The sequence below is a fragment of the Mchenga conophoros genome, linkage group LG7 (genome assembly GCF_057382185.1).
Source record: "Mchenga conophoros isolate Kocher_MC1m ecotype Shallow Benthic linkage group LG7, M_conophoros_male_GT1.1, whole genome shotgun sequence".
Lineage (NCBI taxonomy): Eukaryota > Metazoa > Chordata > Actinopteri > Cichliformes > Cichlidae > Mchenga > Mchenga conophoros.
In genome coordinates this window covers 11414573-11426475 of record NC_140532.1, presented here as the reverse complement: position 1 = coordinate 11426475, position 11903 = coordinate 11414573, and the positions used below count along the sequence as shown (strand labels likewise).

General features: G+C 41.7%; 1 protein-coding gene across 1 annotated transcript in view; it reads right to left on the bottom strand.

Annotated features, from left to right (window-relative positions):
• Window positions 1–1130: 1130 nt before the first annotated feature.
• The window catches only part of mctp2a (multiple C2 domains, transmembrane 2a), a 34984-nt gene continuing 24211 nt past the window's right edge, over window positions 1131–11903 (bottom strand). Inside the window, exons 19-23 of the mRNA XM_085282091.1 lie at window positions 11005–11046; window positions 6388–6497; window positions 6148–6257; window positions 4080–4177; window positions 1131–1928 (exon numbers count right to left, since the gene is read on the bottom strand). Coding sequence (XP_085138217.1) covers window positions 1869–1928; window positions 4080–4177; window positions 6148–6257; window positions 6388–6497; window positions 11005–11046 — 420 coding nt within the window. The 3' untranslated portion in view covers window positions 1131–1868. The remainder of the gene's footprint in view (window positions 1929–4079; window positions 4178–6147; window positions 6258–6387; window positions 6498–11004; window positions 11047–11903) is intronic.

Here is an 11903-nt window from a genome sequence, read left to right as displayed (position 1 = left end):
TCAGCACAGCCAAAACCAGCTCCCCCCCCCAAGCCCCAGTGGAGCCAAGAATGTAGGAGGGTTTCAGCCAGTGTGTGGGATTTAGCTCGTCAGAAGCTCAGGGTCACCTCCACACCCTCTCACTTTGAAATGGACCCCTGGTGGCAGCTCCTGGGAGAGCCCAGTGATGTCTCTATCAGCCTGTCAAAAGAGATAGCCCGGGGCTCCACCAGGTCCCCCTGAGCCAATCAAACTCTTCACAAAGCACAGATGGATGCTCTTTCACCAGCGTGCTACTCCTGAGGAGGAGGAGGGGTGGGTGGGAGGGAGGGAGGGGACCCGGCCGTGATGCTCAGTCCCCCAATTGGTTGGAACAAACTTCCATTGCTGGAGTCCACTCCTCAGTTCAGCTCAACTTCAATTATAACTATATATTGTATTGTATATTGTGAAAGAGAGTATCTGCCATTTATCTAGTGGGCAAAGAAGGAAATACTACTATTTCTAGTTTTAATTTCCTCTTATGTACTCTCATATATTCTACAGGATGCAATTATTTTGAAGAACAGTTCTTTAGTCACTTTGTGAAACATTTATGTGAGCAACATAAATAAGAAGAAATACTGTTTTGCACAATCAAAAATGATCAAAGATGCCAATCGATCATTTTGCGTATTTAAAATTAATATGCGCGGGAACACTGAGAGATGATACGCTATATCCCTTGACTTTGAAAAACTGTTGCGGGAATACAGATGGAAAAACAGAGTACGTGTGTGTGTGTGTGTATATGTGTGTGTACGTGTGCAACCATTAGATAGGCCAGGTGATTTTAGTGGAAATATAAAGCACTAAGTGCCGGGGATGGAGAGAGTACTCTCTGTGAGATGAGCTCTTTCTCTCTCATCTGGACCCTGTTATTGTGAGAAGGCAACAAAGCAATACATTAGGAAGCACACTGGAGCCACACAGCTTTGATGTGAGCTTGGTAACCAAGGCGCAGCAGTGGCCGGTGTGTGAGCGCCGTTTCAATGGCTGTGTTGTGTAATCAGATGTGTTTACTGTGTATTCAAGTAAAGAAGTGGTGTAATCCATGCTCACAAGAGTGCAGTTATTGAAAAAAAAACAAGAACTCAAACTGATCAAGATTCTTTATTCAGGATTCTTGCAGATTCTCCATTTGATGATGCAGACACGATGCTAGGAGGTAAAACTTGCACGTGAATTTAACAGGAAACACAAAAACTTTACTTAAGCCAAGCAAGTTGGAAATAATACATTTCATGACTATATTTGTTTCTGAGATAAAATTAGGAGTGCTTGTAGGATTACGTTAAATAAAGCAAATCTATACCACAAAAAAGATAAATTCAGTACTCTGTCCTTAATATTTTAAATATAAACAAAAAATATTATTTCACCACAGTTATTTAAAATATATGTGACCTTTAGTTAAATGAACATATAAAGAAAAAAAGAACATTGCAGTGGTTTGTTAAGTTTGTATTTTCTTTTCTTTAAGGCAAATTTCTCAGTTTTACCAAAGTCGAAAAAAAGCCCCAGATGCTTTTCATTCCTTTCTAAATCATATCCAAAGATGAAGGCTGAGCCTCGCAATGCTCTTTTTTCTTTACCTCCAAGCTTGTGATTGACAGCGCCATGTGCTGCCCTCCTAGCGGCTGCAGTTCACAGCCCCTGTCAGGGGGGTGGCAAACACACAAGCCAGAGAGCGGCTAGCTGCCCCTCAGCAGCAGGGAGCAGAGTTAGGGTGGTATGATGGGGTGCACGGGGTCAGGGGCTCTGCTGGCACTGGAGCATTGTTGTCAGGTGGATTGCATCATGCCACATTTAGAAAGAGACCAGCCTTTCATCCAGCGTGTCCGCGGAGCTTACTTTTTCTTCCGCGCCTGGTTCTGGCTGGTGGGCGCTCTCAGCACACTGTACTGCACCTGTAAAAACAAACAGGAGTTTGGTCAGAGGCAGGTAATCCGAGCTCAGTGGAGCGCACGGTAATGGCTCCCCTGAGGAGAGCTGGTGCAGGGGAAAGCGAGGCAGGCTCGCCTGTAATGAATCATTTTTTAAACACAGGAGCAGAGGGGATTAATCACAGGGAGGAAGGATTTGAAGAGTCAAGGGTTCTGTACCAGTGAACGCCCCCCTCATTCTGCACCACAATCACAATATTAGAAACAGACATCAACTGCTGAGATGACCTGCCAGCCAGGCCAGTGAGGGAGTTGCGAGCTGCATAATCACTCAGTGTAAGTTATGTCCCCTAAAGAAAACTTTGTAAGTGTTTAGTGTTGTTTAAGCTGAGCGCTACCAACACAAGTTGATGTATAAGTTTCTTTATGACTTTGCAAACCTCTGAGTGACTTTAATTTCTCCGGGCTAAAACTGGACCTGAAATGTGATATTTGAACTTAAGACCTTGTTCTTTCTCCTGGCTACATATGTAGTGTTAAACTCAAGGAACTCAACTCATGTTACACACTTTCTCATCCATAAATTCCCGCATGTGCTTGCGAAATATGAATCGGGTTTATTCGGACGCTAATTTTTGTCTTTTTTAAAATTACCACCAAAATTCCCATCATATGCCAAAGAGGGCCGATCATAGGGTAAGCTGAAAAGACAAGTTGGAATTTGAAAACTTGCTTTGAAGCTTGCTCGCTGAGCTCAAACAATACGGTGAATCTGTTGAATAAAGGTAAGAACTCTATGCTAATTAGCTGCTCTCCATTATTAGAATGGGAGATGGAATGTGGGAACAAAGTGACTGCCTCCTGCATCAGAACATGAAACTGTCCTCAGAACTGACAGATGCTTCTTATTTCAAGACAGACACTGTGTTGTCAGAAGTCCCCGTTTGAGGCGGACTTTGTAGATGTGCACAAGCACTAATTGCCAAGTCACATTTGCAAGAAAGACAGGAGTCAATTTTCCTCCTTTGTGGTCTTCTGTGTCCACACCTATCTGAGGATTGAAGTTCTAAGTCAACAAAAAAAACAATATGTGGTTTATTGTTTTTGGGTCTCCTGTGTATATGATGTTAAGGTTATTTTTCACAGCGCATAATGGAACGTACTTATGATTAATCTTAAGAGTGTTTTGTTTCCTTTTTTTATGACTGAGGCTATTTTCAAGATGTAGTTCCTCTTTTAATCCAGGCTAAAAAAAAAAAAAACAGGGAAAAAAAAGTATTGTTTCTATGGGATTTGAAAATGAGTCAATTTCAAAGCTCAAATAGTGTATCCCAATGGGGGAAAAAGACATACAAAGGATTCTGAATCAAAATGTATTCACCACCTTGTTTTGCCAACTCAGTCAGCCAAATCTCAAACAACACAGGCTCCCTCCAACATCACAGAGAAGTCAGCAATGGCTTGCTGCAGAAGGACATCAAGGGTGCAGCTGAGAAACAGACTAGGGTGAGAGTGCCTTGCCAGATCCAGACTGTCAGGATTTCTCGCTCTATTCTGTCTGGTGAGTTACCTGCGAGATAAAGGCATTGTGTGGCACTTCATTTCCTGGCTAAGCAAAATCCTCAGTCAGAGAGCGCCGAGCACCCAGCGCCACTTATAACACCCTGACAGCTCCTCTCAGCTCTGTGATGTAAATGCAAATGACATATCAGCCATGGCTAATATGTAATCACATATGGCACCCAGCAAGTCGACTGGGGCTCGCAACTACATTAATTGACTCTACCACCCTGAAGTGACTGGGGCCACATCAGAGTTTCTCTGCTGACACAACAGCCAGACACGTCAGGAGCCCTCTCTGTCGGCATGCAGCCAATCACTGGCTTTTATGTCACAGCGCTTCAATCAGCCGTGCAAAATTGCTAATAACGGACAAGGCCTCTGCAATATGGCTGAGGAGAGATCTGAGCATCTCCTTATTCGGGCAATGCAGCAGCTACACGGAGTTGCACTGTGGAATAATTGGGGCAGGCCCGCTTTAAAGGCGAGTGTCCATTAATAATCAAACAAAGCCAGAGGATATATCTCTGCAACACTTGGGAATTCTGGTACAGCAAATAATGCGGACATCTTCAGGGAATTCTCTCCATATCTGTATGTAAAATTGGACCTTACCTTTTGAACATCTGAAGGCACCCTCTTGAGGAAATCCAGTATTTCATTACTGTCAATACTATATGGGTTGCGCAGCTTCTTGGTAAATTTGTTAATGCCTGTGAAAACAGGAATGCATTATTAAATAAAGCCGTCGTACAGGACACAAGTTTCTATAGTTTTATATAGTTTTGTACTGTAAATAACACCTATAATAAAAAAACAGTTGTGCAACTCTATCAGTGCAGAATTTCCCCACCTTGTTTAAGTAATAGCTGAAAAAGAACATGTGCAAGAAGGGTGTCGCTGTTGCAGTAAACAGTGTGTTAAGTGGATGAGTTGTACATAAGGAACATTATTCAAATATGATCTTACCCTTTATTAACAAAGTTTATTTGTAATTATTAGAAGGACTCCTGACCACATTCGCAGTGTGTGCTGCATCCAGTTTATCAAATCACCAGTAGAGCAGGTGGTGTACAACGATTTTGAATCAGCAGTAGACGCAAATCACTTTTCAGAACCTCAGTGCCAAATGGTCTCCCCTTTGACATCCTAGGATGTTATAGTAGAACTCTCAAAAACAAATGCTAAACATCTTCCCGACTGAACCCTGTAGATTCTTCCACAAAGGGTAATAATGGTCTCTGGATTATACCAGGAGACGCAACTTCCAAACAGCAGTATTACCCTTCGACATATAAATTACTATTTACTATTTGCTCAGTGTGCAAGTTTGAAGACTGTAATGGTGTCACATACGCACACATCAGAACAGGATATCCAGGAAGTAAAGTTTAAAAAAAGCAGGAAGTTTAAAGGAGATAGCGTCAAAATTTTATGGGAAGAAAAGTTTTTTCACAGATCTAGGCACGTCTGACATTTAATGGGTGTAAAATTGTGCATTAACTAATCAATGACAAGTGTTTATCAGTCACTCAAACAGTATTTATTAACCATTCATTAATCGGTTATAACGTTTTTGAACATGCATGCATCAGGTTGTTGTAAAATCACAATAAAGATGATTCAAAGATCAGTTATTAACCCATTGGCATTAGTAATTTTATAAACAAGTGAAAGATTATGTAACAACTTTAGCTTTAGCTTACTAAAGCATCTGAATCTCATTTAAGAATAAAATATTTAATTACCCACAAATGTACTATTCATTAATAGTAGTTACAAAGTGTTAGCAGTTACTTTAATTTGAACTATAGGTACTCGGTTATAACAACTTTTTCCCACTTTTGTTTGCTTCAATATGATCTTTTTGTGCACATCTATATTTACTTTACAAATAGTTCCATACCACAGAGGGAAAAAAAATCTCTTGGGTCTTGTAATGGGACCATTATATTCACAGCTCAGTACTGCTTGTACCTCAGCATGCAGACAAAGAACCTAAGGACTTAAATATGTGCAAGAAACTTGAAAGGCTTGCCTTGCAACCACAGAGATGGGGGTTAACTGGGAAGGCAGAGGAGTGTCTCAGACTGTGTGTTTTTTGTTTGATATGGTGGTTTTTTGGTATTGATTGTGTTGAAGGCAGTGTGGAAGTACAGTGGTTGTGGGCTTACAGCTGGAGGAGGAGAGCCTGTTAAGGGCAGCATATCTCCCTGACCACTGAGATGACGGTCTATTCTCTATGACTACAGCAGATAATGAGAGGCTAGACCAGGAGCCTACAGACTGCCCAAGGACATCATGTATTATATACAGCTTGCTACTCTACCTCTGCTTTGTTTTCACACAAACCCTCGGTCATACCTCTGCTGGGCTCTGCTACATCAGCCCACACTGGGCAGAGCAAACCTCTGCAGCTGTCTGATCTCTGTGCATTTGCAGAGGTGTTGAGATGGCATAGTTCTTAAATTAGTGTACTTCATTAAATCATGGATTAACAGTTAGGAAGACTAAAAGAAGTTGTGTTTTGCAAAGATGATATAGGTATATATTTCTTTCTATAATATTTGTAGAGATATTTTTGGTTTTATATATATGTATAAGTGGATCAAATAACAAAAGGTATTAAGTATCTTTTGTGAATTAAACATGCTTGCGATTTTTCTCCACATGTGGTACTTACCCCATATCAGTACAATGTATCGCAGTGGGATCAAATACAATAGCGCTGCTGCCACAAACAGCACCAAGCAGGCCAAGCACGACAAGAATGGGACAGACCAGTTGAATATGCTGTAAAAAGAATAACATGTCCAGTTAAGTTTTATATATACACTACAACAATAAAATGTTAGTAATTTAAATGTATTATGTATAATAAAATCCAGATATTTGGCAGGTAATTATGAAATAGTCATATTACTTCTTAACTCGCTCCCCGATGTTTGCAATCTCCTCCAAAACATTCTGGACAGCCAGCACTACTTCCTGCACCATATATATCTTATCAATCAAACCCTTTTTTCCGGGTTCCTAAAGTGAAACAAAAAAAATGCACAGACACTGATGAGGTACACTGTATGTCAATTGTTGGGCAGAGTAGACAAAGACCAGTTTATCTCTGCTGTGCTATTATGTGTGATTTATCTATTGAATGGCCCGTAATGAGCAAACACTGTACATCTTCAGACTATGCTTTTGAAGATGAGACAGACTCGGCCATCCACATAACAGCTTCAGAGCACTGAGAGATTTCAGCTTTTGTCCGTCACACACAATGGAGCTGTTGCACAAGTGCAGCACAATCAAGACTCTCCGGTAGATGAAAAGTACAGAAAATGGCCATCTGCAATCAGACAGACTAGACGACCTAGACAAGAAGTGCAGGGGCCTCACAACTTAGGAGCGATTTTATTCCAGGAACCTGCACAGGACGAGTCTGAACACGTTTTGCTTCCTAGCCTATCCTAACATTCTCAAAAAAACAACAAAAAACACACACACACACTTCAACCTGCTTAGAACACCACGCACGAATATTATCACAACCATCACGACGCAAAGCGCGCTATTTGCTTTTATGCATTGAGATAATAAACAAGGTGGAAAAGCAATAAGTCAGAACGAGAGCGGATTGGGCTGTTTGTCTTGAAATGAAGCAAACGTGATTGCATCAAACTTGGAAATAATGGCAACTGTGAAGCCTTCCAGGGCAGAGAAGTAGACTAGAGATAACACGAGTAACACAAGCTAAAGAGGGCTGAGGAGCCTCACATCAAAAGGAGGAAATAATGACAGGAATGATGACAGAGAGAAGTGTGGGAGAGGGAGAGTGAGAAGGGGGATGAGAGTGTTGGGGGTGGTTGGCTTGCTCTAATGGACCCTAACAGGAGGCTTGAGGATGTCTATATGTTTGTGTTACAAGTCAGCTGAAGCAACAGCCAGTGTCCATTGACAGGGCGCAGACAGAGTGCCTTTATCAGAGCTTCATGAGGCAGCCCCTGGGAACACGCTGTCTGCCAGCACAGAGAGACTCCCCACTGCTGGGCCCACTCTCCTCCACGAAAGGCGCAGGAAGAGAGCAATTCCCACACTAGCGGAGCCTCCCCCACTGGGCTCCGATCTGGACAGACACTGAAGGCCTAGCACTGTCCAAAAAAGGAAAAACTATCACAAATATGCTTTCTGTGAGATTAACATCTCACGGTCTCATTATGAGGAAAGACGACTATCTGTGTGCACGCTTCGTTTTTGCTCTCCCCCCTCACTGCACCGGGAAACAGAGGAAACCATCCTGAGTGTCTTTTACTCCACATCAGGTGTTAGTTGAGCTGACTGGGGACGCTTTCAAGTTTATTTTGAAGGCGCGGAACATCTTCAGAGTTTGCTAAAAGCCATTACGAACCGTGTTGGTAAGCTCCTGCAGGACTTAGACAGCCACACATCAAATGATAGCTCATTTGATATGGAGCCTCGTCAGTTAGGCATTCCTTTCCTTATTTCCATTTAAACTTGTTTAAGCAGCCCAATTACATGACTTGGAATTCAAATATATTACAGTATGAGATACGAAGCATTATTTATCTACAACGGATACGCACGCAAGGTAAATCTAGGCCCCAAAAGAAAAAAGAAAAAGAGAGAAAACCATATTGGCTTTCATTTCTAAAAGAAAAAGCAGACAAATAGATGTGCTCTGAAGTATGCATCAAGAGGCAGAGCTCTCGTGATTATCATTATTCATCTGCTTTAAGATTCCTGAAATCCTCCATCTCCTTAGCGACCAAAACTGAAGTCCTTCCTACATTAATCATGTGATGATATTCTTTGTTCATTTCTCTTTTAAGCATGTACTTGAGCGCGAAGAAAACAAATAAATAAAAGATCTCCCTCTTAAATGGGAAAGGATGGCTGAACTGGGAATGGACTAAACGAGGCCTAAATGTCTACTGATTAGAAAACCTGTGTGAAATCATAGTCTCATTTCAGATAAAATTGTAAAAGCTTCCTTTTAAGGTGCCGTAATGGAGAACCAATTTGATCTCCCACACAAAGGTAAACATGCTCTCACAGACATGTGGAGCTATCAAAAGCTGGGGGGGGAGAAGCTCATTTAGCATCATTTTAATTAGAATAAACGGTGCCAAATTTGAATTCTCAGACTGAATCTTTTTTTTTTCTTTTTTTTTCCTGACATGGATACAAAATCTCTCTAAACAAAAAACACCTGCGTTCCTGAAACAAGCTAACAAACAATTTGCTGAGATAGGGCTTTAATGTAATGTTGGGTCCACATGCAGCACGACGTGCACATCACAGATCACGACATGGGCAGTCTGTCTGGCTGGCGTGCTCAAGGAGACCCAGCGGTGAATGTGGACTATCGGGTGAGTGATGGAGTAACCCCGCAGCCCAGTCTAGCACCCCCACAACCACCTCCTCACCCCCCCACCAACTCCCCTGGGCTGGGTTCTGCGAGCAAGTCAACCTCAGACTTGGACGCGGGGGTGTACAGGCTGTTTCCTCTTCCCTGTTCGTTTCTGTTGGAGATCTATGGACTTGTTTTGCCTCTCTGTTTCTTTATGTTATGATTAAATATTGTCTATGTGCTCCATTGATACCTAAGGCCAAAGGGAAGTCACTTTGGCCACACATAATTTGTAAGCCCTCTCCTTCCCTGAGGACAGATTTGTTCACAGGCAGGGAATCTGTTCTGTATTATCCTGCTGTAATGCTGCCTTGCCTTTCGTCTCTCTTTAACGTCATGCCTTCACATTCTTGCCGCTCTGACTGAGGTTTACATATTTCCTTCCTCAAGGGGGAAAAAAGAGGGGGAGATAAAAACATATTTGAGTGGTAATCATAACCTTCTCAGAGGGAAAAGAGACTGTGGGGAAAAAGTGAGGCTTTGAAGTCATCAAATTTAACACTGATCACTCTTTAACCCCAAATATTTTTAAAGAAGACTTTGATAGGGTGTGTAAAGCTACACTGCTTGATCTAACTGCATGATATCGCATTCAAGTGACAGCAAGACCATAACAAGACTTTCAAATAAGCCACTTTAAATTAAAGCTGACAGCTTAAAACAAACATGGGTGACTGCTTAATTAGTAAATGAAAGGAGATATTTCATTTCCTCTGAGTGTGAAAGGGCTTAGAAGGCTCATGGAAAAACCTTTCAAAAAGCTTTAAGAGGTGAAGGCTGAGTTTGCAAACACATGGTGTATATATAGAGAATCATAAACCAAAGCAGTTTGTGGGAGAAAAAAAGAGACATTTCTCGCTTATGTGTTGAAGTTTCAAGGTGAAACCAATAATGATTTTTCTGACCTCGTAATGTAATGATGATTTGGTCAATTCAGTTCCCAGTTCAATGTGGATAAAATGCCGGATTCTCTCAGCGTTGCCGCTGTTTGTTTAAGCCTCGGTTTGCCTGTTAGTAGCTGTGATAGGAAGTGTGGGTTTTCCACTTTGTATGTGCAGACATATCACACGAGTTTCATCTGTGAATTAGCCCGTCCTTTCAGACAGGATTTGCAGGATGTGCCTGTGTTTTTAAACAAAGCTGGCTTTTTTTTTGTAGCCCCTGGTTATCACAGCAGAATATATTGAGCACATTATGGATATGAATCCTGGGCCTAGACACGCAGCACAGGGGTCATTGCTTGGAGGCTTTGCGTTAGTTCCACACTTCATTGCCATAAAGCAATAATACACATCCCTGTTAACTTTTTTCCCTTCTGTACTAAAAAAACAGCGGGTTGAGTATAATTGAATATTATCTGCTGTGGGAAGTATAATTTTCAGGCTACTTAAAGATTTCCTGTTGTTCTGTTTTTCAAGCGATGTCATTATTATTTATGATTTCTCACAAAGGAAAAGTGAAGATAAGTGATAACCTTTTGGGGTGTGGTATGTGTTTGTTACTGTATCCCGTTCTAAAAGATCATACTCAGTGTAACTTCTCCCTTTAGAAAAGGATGACATAAGAAAATCTACTTATTTTGTCCCCAAAAGCGGACTCGAAATCTACCTAATGATGCGGTTTGGATTTGTAGAGTGCTGCAGAAACTCTGTGCAATGCATTCAGGATTGATACTGAGTGCCCAGAGGAAGAGAACAAAGAGCTTTGTGCTACAACTGTTTCACAGACTTTGAATGCATGAAAATATGGAAAAGAGCTTCAGAGAGCTGTCATTGTGACTATGCTAAAATACTGACTAGGACCCGTGTGGCTTTTTTATTTTGTCTGAATATTTCCTGAGAAGAAATTTGCAAAAGAATCACAGCTATTTGGTTGAATCGGGTTTGTCTCTGCCACAAGCATGCACGCATCGCCATGTTTGATTTAACCTTAGTTATTCAGAAAAAAATATTTAAAGGATTTTTGCTCAAGCCGTTGTGTAAAATCACAGTGAAATGTTAAAACAGCATGCGCTAAAATATGTATTTACATTCATAGTGAAACTGAGAGGAAATAGCATTCTAGCAGAACAAGTTATCCCTTAAAATGCAAGAAGGAGACAACATAAAATACCTTCTCGTCTTCCTCCTCGTCGTCACCTATGGTCATGTTCACCTAAGAGAAAATAAAGGGTAGAGGGTGAGTTCCAACGAATGGGACATGTGGGCACTGGAGCATTTTTAACAAACACCTAGTAATGAAATTTTCTTTGAGTACATTCACCCCTATTGGGAGAGGCTTGTTTCCATAGAGACTGCATCACAGGGGTGACCTCACACAAAAGCAGAGGTGAAAAAGGGCCTTCCTCACAAGAGCACTGTCACACCAAAGCAATCTCTTTTCTTCACAACATAAGCACACAGAAAAACAGAAAAGGAAAGAAAAAACACATTTAATTTGGATGTTGTTGCCTAGATCACTTTATATCAAGTCATCCCTGACCCCTCTGTGGTGCGCGCTGTGGCATTGCCTGGGCACAGAGTTGTGTCATTGCCGGCCAGAGGGTCACATGAGGGTGACAGAGGCTCCACACTGGATATGAGGTTGATCCTGGGCTTTAACACTGCCCAGGGATGGCATCTTGAGCCAGCAGCCATAAACACAATGACTGGGACAGAGATTTCGCTTTGGGGAAGGTGCGTGAGGAGGCCAGGCCCCTGGCTGGCCAGTGAGAAGGCTTACAACACAGTGAAATTGGGGGGCAGTCAGAAGTGTGAACAGCATTAACCTTCACAAGCATGTGTAGGGCGAGAATAATTTCCATAAGACTAGATAGAGAAAAGATAACACTGTTGAAAGACCTACAGTCTTCCACCTACAGATGTGGACAAACAATATCAGCAGTCTGTAAGCTGCATCGCATATTCATAGTCACTTCATTTGAGTGGCTTTTTGCTGCTTGAGGTTTTGTATTTGGAGACAACATAGAAACTAATGTTACTAGCTATGAGCTGCATACAGTGGAAAGCTGC